The sequence below is a fragment of the Poecile atricapillus genome, chromosome 3 (genome assembly GCF_030490865.1).
Source record: "Poecile atricapillus isolate bPoeAtr1 chromosome 3, bPoeAtr1.hap1, whole genome shotgun sequence".
In the NCBI taxonomy this organism is placed as follows: Eukaryota; Metazoa; Chordata; class Aves; order Passeriformes; family Paridae; genus Poecile; species Poecile atricapillus.
In genome coordinates, this window is record NC_081251.1 from 79,716,877 (window position 1) to 79,742,769 (window position 25,893).

A 25,893-nucleotide genomic window follows, 5' to 3' on the forward strand; every position below is an offset into this window, starting at 1 on the left:
CAGAGGTCATGGTTCAGATTATGCATTTGCTGAGCAACACTCAAATTCTGTGGCTTGTATAATTTCTAGTAGAAAAGTAGCAATACATTTAAAAAATATATAGAACAGCGCCAACAGCCTTGTTCATGCACAAACTGGAAGTCTGCATAATGGCATCATATCTCTCTAGATCCCTTAAATATCTTCTTCTTTAAATAAAAATTTTTCTCCCCCTTTTGTTTTTTGGTAGGGATTTAATATAAAGAGTTTGGAGGTCAAAGGACTGTTTTCCTTCAGTTCTTCATTTCACAGCTCTGAATTCGCATGTGCAGTGTAGAAGAATAGCCACGAGCAAAGTATTTCAAAATGGATTTCCAAACTAGACTTCTTTTAGTCTAAATGAACTCTCTGTAGCTGTTTCCACATTCATTTAGTTATCTGACTAAATCACATTCATTCATTAACATTTGTGACTTCACCAAACCATTAGTTTAGGAAACATGGACATATAGCAATATACCAATATATACCAAAAACATGATAAATGCCATTAATTAATCCTGGCTGTTTAGGCCTCTGAGTATATAAATTAGTTCTGCAACTAAACTGATTTTTAGCATCGCTCTGTTTTCTAATGAAAATAACCTAAACATGCATAAGGCCAGAATGCAAGAGATACCCTGAAGCTACATCCAGGTTACTGGTCAGCCACCACAAACCTTACATTTCAAATGACAAATAGGCCACAGCAAAGCTTTTGAACACAGGTAGCTAAAACCGGAAAAAATGATATGAATCATTACTGCTGCCCAGGACAAAATTCACTGACAGTAACACAAGCTGGAGAACTGAAGGAGACTGCAGCTTTACCACCTGACTGCAGATGTGAGGTGAAACATACCAGTAAAAAAAAGCCTACAAAACTTTACTGAAAGTTAGATGCAGGTTAGTTAGTATTCATTGATCCACTTGGATGTGAACTAAAAGCTAGAGAGAAAGGGGATTGTGTTTTATTCCCCATCATTACAGTCTACCCCTCAAGGTAAGTGCCCTGTAATTGCAGGTATAACTTAACATCTAGGAAAACTATCTATCTATCTATCTATCTATCTATCTATCTATCTATCTATCTATCTATCTATCTATCTATCTATCTATCTATCTATCTATCTCCCATCCATCCATTCATCCATCTACCTATCTATCTTCGTTGTATAATTTTGAGTGACTTTCAAAAACTAAACATCTGTATTTTGATGCACCCTTGCCTTGGACACAATTTTTGCGCCTTTGATACACACAGTAACATGGTATTTCATATAAAGGATGAAATTAAACTTTTGTTGTATTAATTTGAAGTTTGTCCTATATTCATTGTGTTTTATTATTCTGTTACCTTCCACTTTTGGACCTTCTTTCAGCATCCTCAGTGTTTCCAGTCAAGCTCACAAATCTGTTTCTTTCTCCCTTCTCTCCCTAAAGGTAAGCCTCGAGATACAGTAATTTTATATGCATGCCTGCTTCTCAATGAGCTGCAAGCAGAGGACAAAAGAAATAATTTCATTCCCTACCCCCACATGAGCAAAAATGCAGCCAGGAAAAAAAAAAAGAATAAATTCAGGCCTTTTCACTTCACTAGACAAGACTCAACAAATAAAGCCAGATCTGCTCTGCCAGACTTCTGACTATTTGAATAGGCAAGCAGTAGCTAAGCTTGAAAAAGCATGTACCACCACACGATCTGAGCTGGGCTTTCACTGCTGCTCTTGGTAGAAACGGCTGAAGAAAGATCCAGTGCACAAATGCACAGACAATGCCTGGGAAAAGGGCTGCAGTTTCTGCCTGTGTGCTTTACCAACAATACAACTATACCATAGAAAGAAAGAGAGAATAAAATAAAGAGAAGGGGATTGAAGAGAGTCTGGATGAAAACAATGGATTATTTAATGGAGCACAGATTTTGCTGATACCAAGTGCTTATATATATGAAGGCAGATTCCTATTAGAACAGCATGCTTCCCTGTATCCTCTCTGATACCTTCTTGGCTGAAATCTGGTGCAGATTATTAATTTGCCTGCTATGAGGTTGATAAAAATATTTGAATTAATTTTTTACAATGTCATTTACTTGGAAACAACTTCAATGATTTTAAAATTGACAGCAGATATTTCACCTGCTGGTGGACCTTCAGTCTGACTAGTCCATTGAAAAATACTACATTATATGATCATACCCTGCATCTTATCATTCCAACTTGAAATCAAACTGCATTCATGGTGAAAGAAAGATGACATTCAAGGAATACTGGAGCCAGCTTTGTCCTTAAGGTCCTGTATTAACAATACCAACACAAAAACTGGTTGTGGGGAAAAAAAAGGAAGACAATATCAACATGGAATAGTATTTTCACTGATTTTTTTCAGTCTAGAATACTTTCATAATATGAGCAAAACCAATCCCTACACACCTCTTTTTTTGATTTTTGAGATCTCCCACTTCTCCTGAGAGATGTGGGACAGCTTGTAGCACAAAGAGCAGATATTTTCTTCTGTAAACAATGTGAACTACTATAAATACACAAGAACACAGCATGGTCAATCTGGTCTAGTACTGTGCCTTATATTTGTTATACTTTGGTGAGTATTGAGGTACTGAGATACTGCTCAAGTATTCAGATATGGAGAGAAATTGGTGCACCCATGTTTCAGTGAGATCAGGTAAAATTTGTTTCTCTTGATTACAATTTTATTATACTCACAATTTGATCAGTTATTTTAAAAAAATAAAGAAAAAGAATGAAAACTGAACTATACCATTGACTGCTGAAGTTTTGGAAAACAAAGAAAAAAAACCCCAGGGATAATTTACAATTTATTGCAATCTTGTTAACTTCTACTGTTTATCTGCATGTAAAAAAACAAACCATTCACTGAAGATTTAATCATAATTATATAAATTATATAAAAGACAATTAACTAACCAGCTAGAATCCTTCTTAAGTGTGGAACCAGAATGAAAAATTATACCCAGCTCCCTATCATAGTCTTAGTTCAAAATCTGAACTCTGGCCATAGAGTTTGTATCAGAAAGCAAAAAGGGATTACACCTAACTGCTCTACTGCAAAGCCAAATCAAGAGTTCAGTTTTGGTTTGTATGAAGGACAAGAGGGAACTGCACCAGCAGAAGCAGAGCCTGCAGGTACAAGGAAGTGATGGTTTCCCTCCATTTAGCACTTGGAAGCACTGGAGTAGTGTCCAGCTTTGGGCTTCGCAGCAGAAGAGAAACATGGACACACCTGAGCAAGGACATCACAAGGCCGCTGAGCTGGGGCTGGAGAGGTGGCACATGAGGACAGGCTGAGACAAAGCAGGGCTTGCTCAGCCTGGGGAAGGAGGGTCGGGGGCATCCTACCGCTGTCTATCACTCCTTAACCTGAGGGTACAAAGACAACGAGGCCTGGCTAATCTTGGAGGTGACTCCAGGCTAGGATGAGAGACAGCAAACATAAGCACAAAATGGGAAACGACAACTTGATAAAAGCTGTTTTGATCTTCCTTTTAAACCACATGGGTCATCAAACTATGACATAGTCAAAGAGATTCGTGTGATCTCCTTCCTTCAAAATACTCAAAATTTAACTGGGACCAGGCCCTGACCTTGTGTCTGTCAGTGGACCTGCTTTGAGCAGGAGATAGGACTAGAAAAATCTCTGGTGGTCCTTTCTGACTTGCATGACTCCATGAATTTAACTTTCATATAAACTCAGGACATTTCCAGTGAAAGCAGCAATATCCTTGATGATTCCTAATCAAGGAACTGAAATCAAAAGATAAGCATTTCAATTTCTGATGATTTCTGTATGCTTTTGCCAAGAACTGATTACCTTCCTTTTATAAAATAAGTATGTTTGCCTAACACTACCTCTCTGAATCTACTTCGTGACTTAAAAACTAGCTTTTTTATTCAAGAAGCAAAATTTCTTCCAGGTGTTTCTAAGAGCCACGACCAGCTTTAATCAGTCTCATTTTTTTTGTTCTCCTTTAAGTTAATACATTACGCAGGCTTCACCTCTCAGCTAAGCGTTCTTATTATTATTATTACATGAAAAACAATCATCTTTGTTTTGTTTCATTTGGAATACAATATTTTAACTCCAAAAAGGTTTTGTTTCATACTTTCAGTAATATTATGAGAGAAAAATAGCTACTCCATGGTTTTACATAATTGCTTGTAAGTAGGGAAGTACCTATTGAATTCTAAGCTTTTTCCTCTGCACAACATTTCTTCTGAATAAGCTCAACAGAATAGGATTCTAGGATGTCCAACACCTCTTTTGTTTTCATAAAATGAAAAAGTCTTCTGGGGAAAAAAAATAAAAAAATAAAAAATCATGTTCTAAACAAGGAGAAAGTTCTCCAGCATGAATAATAAAGAACATGCCCATGTTTGGGGAAAGTGAAATAGCTCCCTCTTCTGTAGTAATTCATAACACAGACTACACCCTTAAAAGATGTAAGATGTTTTGCTCCTATGAAACCAGCATCGACTGATTAAAAGAAACTCAAAATCAGAGCATTCAAGCATTTACCATAAAAAAAAAACACAAGGAAAAATACCCCAACCAAACAGTTGTCTGACTTTTTATCTAATGTTCTAAATGATAACTGGCTCAAAACTGGGCCTGAAGGGTGTGCTGCTCTACAGCCTTTCATTCGAGTCTGCATGCTTGTTTAAATTTTGTCTACTGTCCAAAAAAGTTAACTGCAGCCTACTAAGCAGCAGCATGTGTGTTTACTTAAGCTTCCTGTAAAAACATTCATATCATTCCAAGAGTGACTAAATGTTTTCCATCCTCATAGTTCGCATTCCAGCCTTCCCCGCCCCTCCAATTCATTACATGAAAAATATCAGTCCTGAGTCCTGGGCTAAAGAATTTCCTTCCTGGGTTTGAAATACCTAATGCCTTACAGGAAATTTTTTCCCAGAATTTAGCTGTGTTGGCTACCAGGGTTCAAAAATTCAGCATCACATAACAATTTATAAATTTATAGAAGGTCTTAGGTGATAAAATTTTCTAATGTCACAAGTAACTCTGAAAATATATTCATTAATACCTCCAAACACATAGTTCGGTTTGGCAGCCTTTTTTCTCAAATTTTATTAATGGTGCCAACCTGAAACTACTAAAATATGTATTTTTTCTTTGAAAGTAGCTATTATAATCAAAGACTATTGCTGCAGAGTAAAGAAGCCGGGGTTATATGTATTGCAGTAATGCAATCAAAATACCTACTTTCTACTCCCAAAGTGTAAAGTTAAAACCTTTAGTCTGCCATAATCAATTCCAGTGGTTTTTGGTTTAACAGGCATGTATACTCTTCAAATGAATTTTATTGCTGATAAGAACTTTTTTTGACAATTTTAGATGGAATTACACTAAGAAACGACCACCTTGTTGTAGCAGAATCAATTAAGTCTATCAAGAAATGTCCAAATACATTAAGAAGGCCATTCACTTATTTTTGCTAGGTGAGAATAAACACTAAATTAGTGTACATCTGGGGCAAATCTATGAAAACCATTGGTGCTGAAAAAAATTAGAATGATCCATGAGGTTCTTTATAAGTGAGACATACTCTGACACATATTCATTAGGATTCTCTGGTTATTTACCCTTTCAGCAGTCTTCCACTTAACTCAACGATGAATCACTGAAAACCATGAAAACGTTATTCCTTACTTTTCCTGTCTATTCTAAACAGACAGGAAGAGACTGTATAGCCTTCCTGAATTTCACTGGCTTGCACTGGCCAGTTTGGTTTCATCATACAGTGGTTCAACAGGCTCAGCTGTTGATGTAGAACCACTACACTAAATCATGATCTGGCAAACAGAAGCCCAGTTCTCTGCAGCATGGCGTTTGCATCCCTTAATTGACTATGATGAAAGGGCTGGTTGGGAGCTCCAGTGCTGCTGCTGAACAATAACTTACATTTCATGCTCTAAGGAAGACTCTGGGCCCACACCCCGTGTCAGTGAACACTGCTCACTACCACTGACTTCATCCTGAATGAATCAAATTTCTTTTCACTGGACTCTGCTGCCTGTTTCTACTTAATGAAGTGCTAGACACGCTAAAGGAACTGAACTGAATTACATCTCAGCTAGAGTTTGGATTCCTTTATTGATGAAAATGTTAATTTCTTTTTGTGAAGATAAAGTGTCAGCCATAATGACAGCAAAGTACTGTGGGTCTTATTCATGAAAATCCTCTGAGGGGATTTTGTTTAACACTTAATTTCTCATTCACAGCTTATGCTGGCACCCTGCCATTTGTACCTGAGGGCTCTCTTGCAGAAGGGCGTGCTGTGAGATAACCAATTACTGTGTATCAGCTTTCTCTATGAATAGCCTGAGCCTCTGAGAGATGTAAGGGAATAGAAGCAACCACAGACTTTCCTAAGGGACATTTTTGGCATCAATGCCAGTGCTGAACACTTGAATTTATTATCTTGCTTAAAAAAAAAAATAAAAAAAAATCATACTGTCCTAACCAATATTTACCTCCTGTGAACACAGCTATTACTCCAATTTGCAGATGTTTGTCCACAGATGCAGATGGCCTGAGGGAAACAGTTATTTCTATCACTGTAGCTTCTTTAGTATTATTCACATGCTATTATATATTCATATGGTATATTCCCTCTTTTTTCGCAAAATTCGTTAAAAATGGAATTGCTATTTAAACCACAGTGATGTTACTGAGAAAGCAAAGTTGTTAGCCCAGAAAGAAGCAAGCAGGTCTGGAAGCAGCAGTACTAACTGCAGCTGATTGCCAATGGATCTGGTTAGCTGCAATGCAACAGGAACCCAGACCAGCCCCCATGAAGAGCTGGTCTGAGCCAAAAGATGTGTGAGCACATATCAACATTTTTCAGTCCCTTATGGCACTTGAAAAACCTTTCTCCCCTCCACCTAGCTGTCTCTTTTAATCTGAAGATATGTGATCCCTTCCTTGTGCTGCAAAAATAAGCCATTGGCTCTAAAACCATAGGGAAAGCACAGGAGGCCAGTATGATTGCCTAAGCCTTGGCTCTTAATGAAGAGAAGTCTAGAAAACAAACAAAACAGATAAATAGATAACAGATTAAATAGACAAAGTCAAATCCCAGAGGGCCTATATCATTACAGGAGCTATAGAAGCTATATAGGAGCATCCATCAGAAGCTTAAAACTAACTCTTTGTGCTGGATGCACAGAAGAGAATTGGCGTGCTTTTCCTAGCTCTCACCAGAGAAAGGAGTTACATGGTTTGAAAAACTGTGTCAACTGAAGAGCCTGAGTCTGGGGACAGGCTAAGGATAAAGGAAGGTCTTCCTCTCCACACTATTATGCCTCAATATGCCTCTGTCTTCAATTTCATGCCTTTTCTGTGGAAAGGCTTTCTGCCCCTCTCCCTATGGAAGCAGCCACCTCAAAGCACCCAGTCCCCTTCCTCCTCTATTGAGTTTTTACTAACATGGCTCATGCACAGCCCATGGACTTTGGCATGTCAGGTAACAGGGAAAGAAGTGATTTAAGTGGACATACTGTATCAAGATGTCTTGCCAGAAGGGTTTTGATTCCTTTGATGTTTAGTTAAAAAGACCCCCAAACACCCTCCCCCTGCAAGCCCCCAGCTATATATTGGGCTCTATATTGGTAAGCCACAGCCAACACTTGCATGAACACTGAAAGCTACACATGAATTACCATTACTGCTCTCAGTTATGCAAGCAATTTCCTGAGCAAATCTCTTTTCACTGAGGCTGAAAATACAACTGCCACTCCCTGAACACATCAAAAAGACAATCTTAGTCACAACATGCCACAGAGGGAATTTTGTTTTCCTCAACAACTTTCTGCCTTCCTCTAAATCCCATCTTTATCTTTTGTAATCCAATTCCATTCTTTTTTGCCTTATCTTTTTCTTTGCAACAACCTTTTTAGGCACTTGAAGACTGCAATGTTCACATTCTGACTTCACAGTTTTATTTTAAGCTGAACCAATCCAATTTATTCAGTCTGTCTTCCTAGGATGTGTTTTACAAATTTTGGACTGCACTCATACCTCTCCAATTCTTTCCAGCTTCCACTTTTATCAGAGAAGCAAAGCTCAGAAAAGAACCAAGTACCTACTATGTCACCCAGGGACACACCAACCCACAGGAAAGAGAGCAAAAAGGATTACTTCAGCTCTTGTGAATTCACCTCTTGATCTTAATTTCAGTATGGTATTTGCCTTCTCAAGGCCCTGTTAATCCCTGTTCAACATGTTCTTTCCCCTTAATCACCAAACTTCTCCTGGAACGCTGCTATTTAACAATCACTCTGGTTCAGGACTCATGAAGAATCTCCTCCAAGCATGTCACATTCCACTAAGGGGGAACTGTGGGGGGTTGTTTTAAAACAGATCATCTAGGATAGAATTAAGCCACATGAGGCAAATTTATATCTGAGAACTGTTTATTGGTAATGAAAAGGGTGATGCCCATCTAACGAGGAGTAAGAAAGACATAAAAGGAGGAAGGAGAAGGAAAGAGACTGGAGGAGGGGAGAGAGAGAGAGAGAGAGAGAGAGAGAGAGAGAGAGAGAGAGAGAGAGAGAGAGAAAGAGAGAGAGAGAGAGAAAGAGAGAGAGAGGGAGAGAGGGAGAGAGGGAGAGAGAGAGAGAGGTGAGACACAGAGAAAAAGCAGGTGTTACCACCAGAATTTGGGGGTCCACGTGGCAGGGGTGTGTGTTGGGGAGCCCGCGCAGCTCCTGGAGAGGCGCAGCTCCACAGGCATAGCTCCCACGGCAACAGGACCAGGCATGATGTGTGAGGACATCGGGCAGGAGGTCCAGAACCCTGGACAGGGTTGCAGAAGGGATTGTGGTGACAGGCTGCATCAGTGACACAGGGTTGGAAGCGGGTGGCTCAGACAGGAACCCGGGCAGGAATGCATGGGGGCAGGTGATGGCTGGAGTAGGTGAGGAAGAGAGAAGTGGTAGGACAGGACACTGGAGGTGGTCAGCAGGTGTCCAGCCAGCAAGAGGGAGAGCGAGTGAGTGAGAGCAAGCAAAATGGAAGTGAGGGCAAAAAAAGAGCCCAGCAGCTTGTGACACAGCTACTTTTATACCCTCCAGCTCCTCCCAAGGTCTGCTCACTGGCAGGAGACCACTGGCCCAGCTGAACATTCGACTGCAGTCCATTGGTGGAAACCTTTTGCCACTGGACTGGAGAACCTCTCTGGAGGACACAGTGTCCTTGGTGGCCACCTACTGACTGCCTATTCTACGTGAGATGTGAAATGGCTGTCAGGCAAAGTCTTCCTAGAGACAGGGCTTTCCTCTATCCTTTCCTAGCTGCCTCCTGGAAATAGCACATGTGCAGCCCTTCCCCCATATACCTCTGCTCAAACAGTGTTGAGACAAAAATCAAAATTACTCTGGTTCCTCGCAGCATAGCACATTGTATTTTCCCTTGTTGAATTTGGCCAGTATCCTTCTGTCAGTTGTCTGCTTTAAAACACATAGGAATTCATACTCTACCCTCCAAGACACTGGCTGCTCTTTTTAGCTTTGTTGTCTATAGATAAAATAAATTTAGCTTTGATCTGAGCAGAGCTGGTAAAGATACTAGCGGATACCAGCTACAGTGCAACTCGAGAGGCTGTCCACAGAATTGGAAATCAAATCCATATACAAACCCATTGTACTGGCACACCACATCCATAAATGCCATAAAAACCCCTCTCCTTCATGCACCTACCCCCATACTCCTATCTCTTCCTCCTCACCAATCTCCCCAGGGAGCTCCAGTGTAAAGCATCTCCAACACCTCACTCAGCCTCCCCTTCCAGCAGCAGCAGGCAAGATTGAAGTGAGGGGAGTGACTGTTATCATCTTCCCTAAGTCCAGCAAACCCAAGGCAGGCATTCAGAAAATTATATATTTCAAACCAACCTGGGCATCCAATCAACATGGGAACATGTATTGCATAGCACACATACAGGATATACTCCATGGATACATATACAGCAGCATGTCAGGAAGAATTAAGAAGGGTTACTGCAGAGAACAGATACAAATGAACTCTGAATAGCAATAGAAATATCACAATTGCTCCATCTTGGTCTCTAATTTAGAATAGTGTCAACAGCTACTTTTATGTAACTTCGGCCTCTACAATCCTCAGCCCGGTTTTCTCACTGTGGTAGTAATAACATCAGGAGTTTCTTCACAAGGGAATGGGAATGTTCTAGTTTGGTCTGAGTTTACCGTATTCAAAGGCTGGATACGTTTGTGTGCTGACATACTGTGCTCATATTTCAAGAAACTTTGTACATAGAATTTCTAGCACGTTATATGTGATCTCTGGCAGCAAAATTTTTTTGCAAGTGTAATCCAAGAAAAAATTTATCCTTACGAAGCTGCTGGAATGTAAACTTATCTGGGGAACAAATATGTCCTTCATTGAAACTGATTATAAATCAGCCAGGAAATAAATGAATTGGCAGAACTGCAAGTACAGCAGCATTTAGATCAAAGACAGAGAAGAAGACTCAGAAGTGACTGATATTAATAACCTTTTACTCTGGATGAGCCACAGCCAGGCCAGATCTACAAGCAGTTTTGATCAGAATTTTCTCATCAGTTTCATGCCCCACAAATCCCTGTATCTCTCAATACTTCAAACCAAAATACATGATAGAAGTATCTTTGACTAAATGTTTTGGTTTGCATATTAAAGATCTTATATCTGACATGCTTAAAGTAAGCTCACGCAATTGAAGCTGGCTTGTGGAAGTGGGTTCTCTTTCAAATATAAATAGAAGTCTAATGAGAAATAAATGCATGCTTAAAAATAGTGATAAGCATCTAAAATGTCTTCCTTATTATTCTTTATCTAACACTTATTTCTAAATAGAAATATGGGCATGAACAGGTCCATCAGCAACTAAACTGACTAAGAAAGTAGGGGGTTTTCAGCAGGCCCCATTCTTCTTCCTGATCTAGATGCATAGTTAAGATCCTAAAATACAAATAATTATTTCCTACATTCTTCATTAGTCTCCACAAAAAAAAAAAAAGAAAAAATGCAAAAAGTAAGAACTACAGCTGAATCAACAAACGTAGTATACAAGTAAGAGCAAAAAAGCAAAGTATATTCATGATGCAATTACATAATAAAACTTTTGAAAACAAGTAATTTTAAGCTAATCTGCAAAAACTATGTTATTTCTTTATGGTGCATGTTCTTATTGAGAGTGTTGAGATGTGAGTGAGAACTGGAAGTCGTTCAAAAAAGGAGTGCAAAATGAGGTATGTTTATCTTTACAATCACTAGTAAACTTCTATTTCAAAATCAGCTGCAAAGTTTACATTATTTTTGCCCATTTATTGAACATATCACTATAGTACACTGCTTTTCTCCTCTAATAACTTGCATAGTTGAAAATATGACACTTATGTAATATCACCAGTGCCAGACCTTTGCCCACACTAGATAAGAATTCTGCTTCTCTTTCCTGAAGAGTAGGAAATTAGAGAAGCAGGATGGAGAAACCAAACTGGAGAGCACAGGACAGTCAACGCTTCTGCTCATATAGTGCAGTGCAAAATTCAGGTTAAGCTGTGGATATGCAAGTGAAATGAGGCGGTAATTCAAATGGCTGACAATGATGCATTTGAATTCTTTTAGGAAAAAATGTGCCTGGACTTTACTCCATTGCTTGTAGCTCCATTAGAATGTACTGCACATCTTTTTCATTAGAATCATTAAAATCAAGGGATTGATTTGTCACCCAGCTTCCCAGCCAGGACTTTATTCTCCCCTGTTCCCACCACCCCTGCAGGTCACGGATGACACAGTGAGTATCAGTAGCAGAACTTCATCAACAGAAACAATGCTAAGGAAAAAGATTGAAAAGCTGATTTAAATTGGAAAGGAGCCCTGATCCATGAAGCTTACTTGATTAAGAGAATAGAGATGTCAGGTGTCTGGATGATTGCAGAAACAAAGTAGCATTTTAGATGGGACTAGATTGTCATTAAAATTATACAACTAAAATTCGGGGAAAAGCAGTTGTGTGAAGGAAGTAAAAGTTCTTAACTGCCTTCCCATGGCATGGATACTTCTCCAGTTCAGCCTTAGAACAAGGAGAAAATCAGAGAACAGAATCTAAAGAAGCTCCTGCCTACTGTGTTAGCAAGGGACAGCTGCATTGTAATGAAAGTAGACAGTACCTGTTTCCTGCCCCACACATTAAACTCCAAGTAGAAACACTACTAATCTCAGATTTAGGGCTTAAGACACATGAAGCTATCTGACCTTGGAGGCGGGCCAGAAGTCTAAAGCTAACACACAAGTCCCTGCTGCCATCAGTTCAAACATTACCTTTTAAAAAAATAATTTTAAGATACACATTCTTAACGTTAAATGCAGACAGTCAACACCTAGCATTGTTATTTTTCCTACTGTTCTGGGATTTTCTTATTGTGTGCTTTCAAAGAAAAATATTAACATATTCAGAAAGACACACAGGACTCATGCTTTAAATCAGGTAACACCTTGCTCTCATGAATCTAAATACTTTTATTCAGGCTGCTAATCACAAGGCATAACAGCCTTGAACTTGTTTGATGCCCCAAAACATAACTTCAAGAGATTTGCTGGTACCTAAGTATGCTGAAACCTCATCCTAGCATGAGCTAGAAGCACTTCTACTAATTGTTGGTTCCACCACTTCCATAATTGCATTACCCGTTGAAAAAAACCCACCAAGGCAAATGTGATGCTTTTAAGCTTAAAACATAGTTCCTCAAAATACCGTTCAGTGTCACTGCCATCCAGATGACACACTCAAAACTAGATGACTACAATTAAGCATACATCATACAACGGCTAGCAAAACAAACAAACAAGAAGTCAGATTATCTTTTAATAAAACATAAATTAGATGACACAAGGACCTCATTTAAATATTGATCCCACAATTCTGCTGTGCCACTCTTCATCCATTTGTATCATAAGTATGATTGCACATCATATGTCACTGACCCAAGACACTACAAAACAACTTTTGGACTTCAAAAGTTGTAGCTACATCTTCTAAGAGTAGAAACATGCATAGAATTATGCAGCCTAGTCCAGAGAACATAACTTGCATCCTGAGAGCACTTCAGAGGCATTACTGTGGTATGCTAATGAAGCAGCAGCTTGTTTATGCTGCAACCTTTAGCAATGAAGGATGGAAGCCTACACTTGACCCCATGTTTGCTTCCCACGGTTCTTCATAATTAGCTTATATACATACATACATATATCTATATATACATATATAAACATATAGATATAAATGTATACATATACATACATTAAATGTATACATGTATGTATGTATGTATACATTTAATTCAATTATCTCTCATCCATTTTCTCCACTCTGGAACATGAAAATAGAGACATTTGCCTATCCTTTCCTCATTAGAGGAAAAGAATCCTCTCAGTGTATTAACATGTTGAAAACACTTCCATCAGCCTCTCTCTCTCTGTCCTGCCTTCCCAAGCTGGCTCAGACACCTAGATAATGAGGGTTGACAGCACAGGCTCTGTGATACCCATCCTGAGGTGATCACTGGGGATTAACAGCAGTTAACCTGCTTCCTCACAGTGACATTAATTCAGTGCAAGTAGTGCAATTCTGCACAAATAAATGTACAATAAAAGTGCTTTTACACATTGCATCAAACACCTTCTTCATACCTAGTTTTGTGAATTCTGGAGTTAAAGAGCACCTGTAAGAAATCTTTATGCTCCTCAGATTTATCATAAAAAGTAATATCCCAATGAGCTTACTTGGATGGATATTGCAAACCGAGAAGGGCCCCGAGACACATGTAGATAGACAAAATCCTATTTTTTTTATCAGAGATGGAATGAGAAAAACTCAAGTGGCAACTCACTGAGCCCGCATAAGTGTTTGTGTACTGTGAAGATGGCTCAGGTCTAGATGAACCATTTCTAAATTTATCTGGTGTTTTTCCAGATGAACGGCTACTCCACGAAATGCAGCTCTAAATGTACATTTATGTATACAATTCAAAATATTTTTTTTTAATGTCTCAGTTTGCAATGCTGATCTTAACCACCTCTTACTATACTCTTTGTGCCACAAGAGTACCAGGGATTGCCAACATACAGGTGTAGTTAGACCACGCTGATGTTTTCTGCCCTCAGCAATTATTCAGTAACCAGCCAACGCTGTACCAGCTTCTTCAACCCTCAAAATTTTAAGGTAAACTGAGAATTTCCAGGTAAGTTGCAGCCATGACAGCCCAAAGCCAAGTGAGGGGGAATACCACTCTTACCTTCACACACGGGGCAGCACTCCCCGGGGACCTTGACAGGGTTCAGGCAGCTCTGCCCGCAGGCCGTGGCCACGCAGTGCGGCTCCCCGTTGATGCACTGGCAGAACGTGCAGTCGTCCTCCCGCCAGCGGTCCCCGTGAGCTTGGATCTGACCATTGGCATAGCAGCCAGCAGGGTTATTGACTGGATAAAGTGGGTCTGAAATGAGAGCAATTGCAAAAGAATGTGTGTTTTAATTAATGTTTTAATTCTTTTTTGTTCTTCAGGGCAAAGTGGTTTTTGGATCTATTGACTCTTTTTTTTGTACCAACATTTTTAAATGTCCCACTGGAATGACTCATGTCAGCACCACAATGCTCTTTCACACTACGAGCAAAGATGAGGCCTCTGGCACACTTGTTGCTGGAACAGGAAGAGAGCCTCCACCTCATTCCACTTTTGGATATATACTACCTTTTTGAACAGGGTCAGTTTTCAATTTCATTTCAGTTGTAGTTTTGCCCCTTGAAAGCCAAAAGTCTCATTTACCTGCTAGCAATCAAATTAAGATCTGGGTGCTTAAATAACAGAATTTTAGGGAGCATACTTTGTGTAAGATTTCTCAAGTTTCATGCAAGTCTAACCCATTACTTGAAATAAAAGCAGCTTTTACTCTTCAGAATTAATAGTAGTCCAGGGATGTGCTAAGTTGCACTGATCTGAATACTCAAAAGGACGATTAAGTCTTTTAATTTTTATTATATTTTTGACTATTAAGATATATACATTATATGTGAACGTATACAACTTATCATGGTGGCTAATAAAAGGTAGCTGTCAGGCCCAGAAATGAAGTATCTGAGAATGTACAGCAAATAGGTCAGGCAAAGCAAGCAATACTACAAATTACATATTAAAGCAAATTTAATAGATTAAAAGCAATAAATATACCTGAAAAGATCTTTTTTAGCAGACATGAAATAAACACAAGTGATTTATTATAAGTTAATTTTTCAGGAGTGTTAAGATGCAAGGACTGGGAAGAAATAAGATGTCTTATCTGAAGAAAAAAGGGGATTGAATGAAACCTGGATTATTTCTTTGAAGTTTCATCAATCCCCTTTGGAAGGAAGGCAATGAATTTTGAATGTAGATAAAACCTGTAGCAGTGCCAGTAAATGTTGTCTTATTCTAAGCCACTTTATGACACTCCAAACATCCTGAGCTGTACTTACAATCAGAATTTTAGTAAAATTCTGACTAAGCCCAGAACCAGGTGGTTGGAAAACAAGGCATTTAAAAATTAAAATGCTTCCTAAATTCTTAACTTTGCATCTTTCACGTTTTAGGATGATCTTGCATCTGTAAGTAACTGGTTTGACCTAGCCAAAAATCAAATCATATACAATGAAACGCAGTGAATTTTATCAGTCAACTTATCATTCAACTTATGTACATATGTACACTAACAGAGGACTACAGAAAAAGCACAGAAAAGGCATACAAGACTTGTGCTACTTGTCATAGTCTTCTATGCACATAGTTCAAAGTGCTCAAAGCACATAGTTCATGGTACCCTTAAAAGGTCACTAGTATTTAAAGCTATCAATTGAGTCCCGCAAATTACATCTCCTAATGCTGCTATAGCCTACAGAATTTTGAGAAAGAACTCCTCCTGTAGTTAAGTCAAGAAGTCAAGAAGAGCTTTTGCCTGTATTACACAACTCACACCAAATTTACTACTTGCCATTTTAGAATTCCTGGAGAAAAGAAAGCTTTATATTTCTTGATATTTCTATAATCAAGTAAATATTTGTAGGAAGCAACTAATCACCTTGACAACAAGTCACGAAATACTCAACAGAAGAAGAACAGGTAGAAAAATGCCACTTCTTCAACTGCTTCAGAAAAGCATGAATGGGTGGGCTGATATGTTTTGCTCATTTACAATACTTGACCTTGTCAATTTAGGTGTCAGCTTTACTGAAGTTATTTAAAAAGGGATGAGAGCCACCTTTTTTTTTTTCCTTTTCTTGAAAGTGTTTAAAGGAACCAAGGCAACTATAATATGTTAATGGCACCAGCTGTCTAGATTCACTTAAAAGAATGCCACCAAAACAAGAGGAATTTCTAGTAAAAACACCATGTATCTTACAATCCAATCACACAGAATTCAGGTCAGACTTCCTGCACTTAGTGCCACAACCCCTATCAGAAGAATACACAACAGAAAGAAGTAAACCATATAGCACCAGGTGGTTTGATGAAGGACCCCATAACTTGGCAATAAGCCACAGTCATTACTAGAAAACAAAGACTACTCAATAATTATATAACATTACCCATTTTATTCTTACTAAGGACTTGTCTTAAAGAAATTTCCACTGCAGACTAATACACACCAACTCATCAACATGAAATGAAATGCTATCAGGTTTTCTTGCTAGTCTGATTCAAATGTTGCAAAAATGGAGAAATCAAATTTTATTGTGGTATGATGATGACAGAACAATTTATGGATAAATAATAAGGTAGTTGAATATTTAAATCATCAAGGATCATAAAGGACATATCTAGATCTGCAAATCCAATGTGGAAAACCAGCACCCATATCTGAATATGACTGAGAGATCAGATAAAGCAGATATATAGATACATTATTTTTATATCTATATAAATAATTGTCACAATGATTTCATAATACCAAATCTAGGAATATTCACAATGAGAAAAAAATAGTAATTATAGGATTTGAAACCCAGAGATTCTATATATTATATAAAGTGAGCAGCTCATACAGTAATTTCTTCAGGAGTGGATCTGCACTTAGCTGGGGGGAAGGTTCACCACATCAGACATGCCTTCTCTATACTTTTTCAATCTGTCATTAAATGACAGTATAGCACAGATTTTTTTATTTTTTTTCTCACAGCATGAAGGCTCTTGTAAATGTAGGTGCAACTGCACCAGGAAACACCAAAAATCTAGGATCCTGCCTTCAAGTATAGTCAGCACCAAATGTCTAGGCCATGTCTTAACTCAGGGCAAACATGGATTGGTATCTCTCTGGAATACTTAAACCTACAACATTTGCATTTCAGTTTCTCTACATGTGAACACCATGCATTAACCTGATACAAACATACACTAAAATATATAAAATATACACAAAAATATAAAAAAATTACAAATACTCTTTAAAAAATTACTTCCTAACTTACCCACCTGATACCTTTTCATCCAGATTTTGGGTTTAAATCTCTGAAGCTTTCAGTAGCTTGTAACAAAACAAGCCATTTTTCACCAGATCCTGTGGTGAGTGAGAAGGTCCAGCTCTAACAGGTGCCTCTATTAAGTGTATTTTTATGAGATACTTTCTAATTATCTGCTTGGAATAAAACATGACTATAATGGATCTTCTGGCTTATTTGCTCCTGTAAAGAACTACAGGAACACTAGTCTTAAGGAGACTGCAAAGTGTTTGAAATTCACAGTAATTACTAGATTCCTGTCCTCTGAGGAGGAGATTTCAGATTTCCAAGTGGTTTCACTTATTGAGAAGATATTCCTATGTCCACACTTAAACAAAGGGTTTAAAAGTGCTTCACAAGCCTTTTGGCTACCTGGTGGCCATAGCCTGACCCTCACTGAGGCAAGATGCAAGTGCACAGCACCACCCCTATTTTCCTCTACTGGAATTCTGGTTGTATTCTGGAAGAAGATGCCTCAAATACATTCTAATATAAGCAAGAGGGTCAATGTGAAATGTCCCAAAGAGCTCTTTTTAGGAGGACTGCAGGCTTAGCAAGGCCCTCAGCAGAGCAGAGGAGGAAGAGAAAAACATTGATATTGGGTTGCTGCCCCTTTGCTTTGCTGCAATTGTAGAGGAAAGAAGTTGTGTGCATTACTCTGGCTGAACAGAGTAAGAAGCAAGTTGCAAAGAAATCAAAATCTGTCTCAGGGCCACAACTGCAGCTCTGGAGATGCCCGTCTAAATGTCTGTGCAGAAATTAGAAACAGCTTTTTGTGTTGTTTGTCAAAAAGGCCCCCCAAAAAGCACTGCACACTTGACCATGTCTAAGAAGTAGTGCCAAGGTCAGAGAAGCACTGCAAAGAACCTGACAGCACACTCAGGCCCAGCAAAAGTGTAGAAAGAAGCGGAATTATGGAGGAATCCGCAAACTTCAGAAGAACAAAAGCCTTTGTTTTCTCATGTCCATTGAACAGGCAAATGAAAAAAAAAACCAAAAAAAACCCCATCAGAACTAAAAGCAGACAGGATTAAAAAGAGACTGTACCTTCACAGACTGGGCAGCACTCTCCTTCTGGCACATAGTACCTGTCACAGTGTAGCTCACCACACTGGGCAGAGAAACAAATAGAGACACCCCCTTGGCACCGACAAAATCGACAAGCATCCATCCGAAACATGTCTCCATCATAATATTCCATGCTGTTAAATATGCAAGTTGGCTTCACTTCTGAAAGAAGAAGAAGAGAAAACATATATTTTACAGATATTGTTAACAGGAAATAATTAAGCTTACCTTGCTACTGACAAAAACAGATTTAAAAGAGACAGTCAATTTTTCTCTCATTTTGTAAACTCAACTACAATTTCATTTTAAGAAAATGGCATATTTTATTTTCTGTTTCAACAATGGAAGAATATAAAATGCTGTTCAAAATAACCTTCAGAGCAACTCTCTACAATTAAAAGTCTTAATTAAAAAAAATTAAAATCTAGGGAAAAGGCTGCAGTATTGGTATTTCTTTGCAGGTGTTAAATATTTCTCATTCTCTATGAACCTGAATATAGTTCAAATTTTAGCACACAAAACAATATGCTTTTGTTTTAAGAAGTCAGTTTCTGATATTTCTTAAGTGTAATCTTTCTCTCTGTAGGACTGACTTGACCACCTGACTTGGTACTCAGGTGGATAAATTGCACTAAAGTTGTCCAGTCCATAGGTTAAAAAAAAACCAAAACAAACAACAAACCATAAAACAAAATCCAAACATTTTGTGACTGCATGATCTGTTATGCAGAACTAAACACGTCCTTTTCCAAGCAACCTGGAGCAGTAATAACCATCTCACAACCACAAAAAAATCCTCACAACCAAACAAAAAATCTCAATTGTAATAGTAGTTACATGAGCTACTTTATTATTTCAAAAACATAAGATAGGTATTTTTTGTATGCCTCCATCTACAGCAGAGCCTTGACAGAAAATTAAAGCCAAACTTTGTGGGAAACTAAGATCCCCTCAAAACTTTCAAATATTTTGGGAAGAACATTTACTTTGTTAACATTCAAAAAAGAGGAAAAAAAGATGTTAATTAAACAGTCCGCAGATTTAATCAGCTTTTTCTCATTATTACTACTATTTTATACCAAAGAAATTTGTTTCCAGATTGTGAGGAAGATCTACACATCATGTATACATCATAAGGTTTTCATAGAGGTTTTGACCCAGCAGTTACCCCACATTTATGAACCCACCTCCATCACCTATTGCCAGCAAAGACCACTCAGTTCACCAGCCCAACAACCCCCAACAATGATCCCCCCCTTCCACAAACACTGTGCAGCTCCACGGCTTAGGGCTGAATCACTGTGACTCAAGACATCATAGAAAATACACTCCAAATTTATGTTCAACTATAGTACTCCACATTAGTCATTATGAAATCATGACTTCACAGTATCATCATTATATTACTCAATTACTTATGCCCCCTCCCTCTTCCCCACCTCAAAATAAAATTTTGGCCTCCTATGACATTAGCCCAAAATTTGTGAAAGCAGCCACCTGAAGTACAGCAGTATCTAGTCCACCAGTCTGTTTTTCTCAGAAATTGTAAATCTAGCAGTCTGAAAAAACAAGAGTTCTGCAAACAGAAAGCTCTTTGTTTCAGCAACAACATTATCAAATACTGTAGGTAAATCCAACATGTTCCATTGCATTTGAAGCAAACAGCAAAGGAAAGAAAGGAAAACTGTCCATGTTTGTGATTTCTGTAGAGCAGATGGTAAAGACTATTTACTTACATGTATAATGCCTTGCCACAAAGAGTTGAAAACTGTGCCCACTTAATGATCAGGTGATTTTTCTTTTGCTTAGTGATCAATGTCACATGGGAGATGAAATATTTTTAAAGGAAAAATCAGCACCTGCAGATTCCTTTCAATCTATCCCAATTCTCCTAACTTTTGGGAGCTAAAAACTTTACATCTGCGTTTCTCTTGACAGTAACACAGGTTTTCTTTAAAACTAAAGCATTTCAAGTACTTCTTTCAACATATGCTTATACTGTGGCCCAGCCTTGAGTCATTTGAAATGATTGTAAAGCACAGAGATGAAACTTGGAAGTATCCTGAGCGATGTTTGATTTTTATATGCCTGTTCTGTCTTCAAGGCATAATGTAGAAAGCAGCATAAAAAATAAGAGCAAGAGGAGGAAATACCACTGTGTCCAGGAAAACAGCTATGACCTCATTAGAAAGCAATTCACATAAACAAACACTTGAGAAATATTTCAAGTTTATGCAGCTCAAGCTGTTAGTTTAGAAGCCTTCTCAAAAAGGAAAAGTGCCAACACAACTCAAAAGGCCTTTAATACATTTGCTTCTGGCTTGACTATTTTGATTGCAGCTTTCCAGATTTTTACTGATTCCCCCATACCCGAACAGTAGAGATGAATTCCTGCTTCATTAGAAGTAGAAACATCATCCCCCATTAATTATTGTTATTTCTAAATGTCCAAACAAGACAATGCAAGTAACTGCAAATCCTGTAAGGAAACAGCATGTTTTATTCCTACAATGAAAACCACTGTAGAATTTCACTCTGTGTGCATTTTTACCACCCAGCCTTACGGTAAGTGTATATATCCAGACTAAACTATAGACTTAAGCCTACGCATCCAGCTATGAGACAAGGATTACTTTTGTTAGAACCATCTGTAAGACTCCAGTCTTGAGACTGAGTCAAGGCAAAACAAGCAATAAAACAAAGAACTCTAGCTTTAGATACTCCAGGTAGAAGCCTGATGAAAGAGTGAGCAACACACAGCGAAATTATAATAATGCATTTCTTCCACTATAATATGCTGAAACGTCTTTCAGTTTCCTCTTTTTGGTTTGTTTTTTTTAATTTGAGTTCCCTGTTTTGGGGTTTTGGGGTTTTTTTTTGTTTGTTTGTTTGGTTTTGGTTTTTTAGTGCCAATTTTATTGCCTTATTGATCTCAGTATGACAGTCACCAAGGGATAAAAGAACATAAAGCTGACATTAAATAAATGCATCTTTTCCTAAATTAATGAATTCTTTGTTCTGCCAAAAAAGAGAAGACTACAGGTAAGATTCTTCAAGCTTAAGTATGTCACAAAGGAATTCAAATTGCCAAAATGTCATAGCACAAAGCAGTTAAACATATCTGAGACTTTAAATCCTGTTTGTGATGCAGACAACTACAACAAAGCAATGGGCATGAGACCCAGGCCATGGCTTTGTGAACATAAAATCAGTGTCTGCTAGCTCTCAGATAACCCAGTACTACAAGATCCATCCAACCCAAGCACTGACACTCAACTGCCCATCTGTGAAAGAAGCCAGGACAGAAGGGAGAGTCCTCAGAAAGTTATAGGGTTTCTTTTGGGCAGTGGAAGAGCAAATAACATCTCTGCTCCTAGATAGAGTCAAACATGACTACAATTGACTTGATTTGGCATTAAATTTCCTGCCACAGAGTTAAAAGAAAAATAGTAACAAATTTAGCTCTACAGGGAGCTAAACATGGGATCAACATGGGATCCCATGGCCACAGCCTTTTTGTTTTGGGGGTGAGAGCCCAAAAAGGTGGCACTAAACCCCACAGCCTCACAGTGCACAGTGATCATTTCTCAAACTTTTATCACCAATCTGAACTGAAAAGGGACACAATCTGTTTTATCAAATTATTTTTCAAGCCTTCTACATGTAAATCTAATGAAATACATACTAGTTCTATGGGCTGAACTACTCCAAAGTAAAACTTCTGTCATTGAGATTTCTGCAGTTTCCTAATACTTACAGCTTTCTTTAATTAGAGTCATGGAACAGCTCAGAAACACATGCAAGTTTGGCAAACCATCCCTTGTGAGGCAGCAGTTCTGCACTGTTACACCAAGCACATGAGATGCTTCAGGGCATCAGCTCTCTGTAGGCAAGTCTGGGCATTTTCTTCCGTAGTATCAGAAATTCCAGCTCTCCAAAACCGGAAGCAAGAATCAAAACAATTTTCTGTTGTTTAAAGGATTAAAAGGTTCAGAATCCCAGGACTTCAGATGTTCCTTCAGTATAAAGAAGTATTTGTACCAGAGCCTTGGAAAGAACTCGGGTAATTGCAGTGAACTTTCTATTAAATGAAAGGGAAGGAAACTGATAAATTTGAATCCTGTGTCTGTATAAACAAAATAAAGAAAAGCTTTCAATTTTTCAAAAGTTGAGCTGATAGTTTAAAAAAGAGAGTACCATGTCATTGGAGTTGGCCCATAACAATGCTATAGGACAACTGTATGCTGCTGTTTCCTTGCAAGAATATAAAAACAAGCTAGGTAGAAAAAACTCTTCAGGTTGTGCTGCTTAATTTCCCTAAGCAGCATATTCCTTATTATTGCAGCATATTCCCTATTAACACAATTACAGGACTGTTCTGAAACAGTTCCTTTGGTCCTGCATATTCTAAAAAGGTGATCCAGAGACAGAGAAACCAGAATTAAAATAAAACTGTAACTATAATTTGTAAATGAATGCATTTACTTGTAGAATTACTTAAAAATACTTTCACAGCTTAATGGAATGAAATACTATTTTGTGGCAACTGCAGTATGTAAAAGAAATTAAATGATACTTGGGATGCTGAGAAAACCCAAGTTCATCTCTACCTGTTTTAATATTTTTTTTTAAGAATTTAAATTTTTTAAAATATTTTCTTTAAAACCACCAGCAATGGAGGAAATGCAACCTACTTATTAAACAATTCCACAGTTTTATCTACAGTAACAGAGCAAAAATCATGGAAGGGGTAATTCAGATTAAACAGAAACAGCAAACAAACAGAAAGGAAGCTTCTCCTAAGCTTCATTCCCATCGAGGTCTCATGCTCAACAGTTTTTTTCTATCCTCCAGTATATAAATTTCTTGCTAAAAGGACTCATCCTCAGGACACCTCAGGGTGTCCCCACCTACAACCTCTCTTACAAATAAAATGTACATCTTTCTTTCAGTTTTAATTTTTCTCCATCAGGTCATGTTTTTTTAGTGTTTGGTTGTTTCTGTGACTTTCTACAAGGCTATTCCCCTTCTTTCTCTTAATTCCTTCTAGAAATTAAGCTGTGCTGCTTTTTAACATCCCAAAGTCCCACTACAGGAAAGTACCAGGACAACAAAGGAGGAGCTGGGGCCACAGAGGGTGGTGGCTATGCTCTAAAACCCCCAAACAGTGACTGACTTTCTTGGTGAAATTGTCAAACAATCCTTGGAAGCAAGACATGTTCTTCGTAAAAGAGGAATGTGTTTAAATCGCAGTGGTCTCTGTCAGTCCATCACAGGAGAAAATACATGTTGTGAGCCATAGCCATGGGCATGTTAGTAGGGCACAGACATCTGAAACAGGACCACTAATAGGTACTGGCACAGCTCATCATGCGCTGCCAGGACATTTGTGAGAAACCTCTAGTGCATGAGAGAAGTTAAAAATTGCAGGGGGAGGTAAAAAAAAATAAATAAAACAAATCTCCAAACCTGTAACACAAGGCTGTGGTCTGGCTATAACACATCTAGCAATGTCTCCCGTGCTTTGAGAAAAATAATGAATTCTAATCTTGACTCCAAAGGTATAATCAACTTTAAAAGTCCAAATTTAAAAATCCAGCAGTATCTGAGCCAGAACACTACTGAAGGTATTAGTCTATCAAGAAAATTAAATTCACTTTGGCCTTTTTTTTTTTTTTTTGCAAAAACCCTTACCATTTCACCAAAGTAAACACTATAAGTATATACTTTTTTTTTTTTTTTTAACTTTTAAACCCAGGCAAACTGCACCACTTGACATCTAATATTCTTTGTATATGTCATATCATTTCACAGAACCTATACTGCATCTTGTTTTTCACTAACCAACATGAAATAAGTAAAATAGATTTTGTCCTTTATTATTTAAAAAATAATTTTGTTTTGAAAACTCAGTCTCTATGTCCCATTGAACAACCCTCCCATTCCTCATGAACCACTGTTGAGTTTTGAGTCTGGTTTCACATCCAGCTGTGGGTCCTGACAATCCCTACCCTATCTTTTCTATCTATTTATCTACAGACCACTTTTTACCAGGAATTTTGGTTGCCTGGCTTTCAGTTTTCTGTGTTTTCCTTTTCCCTTCTGTTTTAAATAAAACTGGTAATGACTTGCACTGTTTCACATACTTTTCCCAATTTGACTAGGGCTAATATAATGTAGGTTCAGAGGATCTAAAACATTTGACTTGGTTTGGCACACTGACCAACTTTTTTATTACCTAGACCAAATTCTCATCCAACTGTGACTGGTGATTAGCCATGATTTTCAAGTACCTTTCAGATATTCTGACTGAACTGAAAACAATACACCTCCAAACCAAACCTCAGACCACAACAACTAAATCCCTCTACATTTCTGGTATCAGATTATCTTCCTTTAATGTTAATCTTATTATGAACCAAACAATTGTACCAAACAATCTTTTGCATCTTACAAGCTGCATTTTACATCTTCCTTTTTTAAGCAGCTGCCTATTTGAAGTCTACCACAAAAATCTGTGGTTTTGGATGGTCAAAGAGAAATATGCAGTACTGTTCAATTAGTATTAGGACTATTTAGTTCTCAGCTCCAAGACAGAGTGTTACCTTGGTCAAATTCTTATTTCTTTAGAGCACATATAAAGTAAGTTTAATGAAAGTGCAATAAGGACTGCCAAGATTAATGCAATAAATAATGGGAACTCCATTGTAGATGGTGTCTGTGAAGTACTTCACTTGGACTTCATACCTCCTTCTAAGGTGAGTATTTTCCTTGCTGACCCTGTATTCCCCATCAACTCCCTTCAGTACTCACTGATGCTCCCTTTAGAAACAGGCCATTCTCATCTCCTTTTAGAAATAGTGGAATGACCTTTATCCTTTTCTGCACTGTGAGATTAATAATGGATCTGCAATTGCTGTGAGGAGCAAATGCACCAACAGGTGAAAAAACATGTGATTAAAGAAGATTTTTAATCTCTCTTCCAATGCAGTACCACTGTGTAGAGATGCAAGTGTGAAAATAGCCAGAAGGCACAGAGAAAAAAATAAATGTCTCCTTTATATGTCAGTTTATCTTCTCAAATGAGGCAAAAAAAAAAATAAATCACAGAAACAGTTATAAAATACTGATAATGAGTCACATCAAATGGTCTTACTGATGGAGGAGTTCACTTCTATACTACCACACAATTATCAGTACAGCCTAAACCAGCAGTACAGAAA

The 25,893-nt window shown here is 38.0% G+C and overlaps 1 protein-coding gene across 5 annotated transcripts in view; it reads right to left on the bottom strand.

The window, feature by feature from the left end:
- CRIM1 (cysteine rich transmembrane BMP regulator 1) overlaps positions 1-25,893 on the bottom strand; it is a 174,798-nt gene that overhangs the window by 38,419 nt on the left and 110,486 nt on the right. For all 5 annotated transcript variants that reach the window (XM_058834240.1, XM_058834242.1, XM_058834239.1 and 2 more), the window contains 2 exons: positions 18,650-18,832; positions 14,373-14,570 (listed from right to left, as the gene is read on the bottom strand). In XM_058834240.1, coding sequence (XP_058690223.1) covers positions 14,373-14,570; positions 18,650-18,832 — 381 coding nt within the window. The remainder of the gene's footprint in view (positions 1-14,372; positions 14,571-18,649; positions 18,833-25,893) is intronic.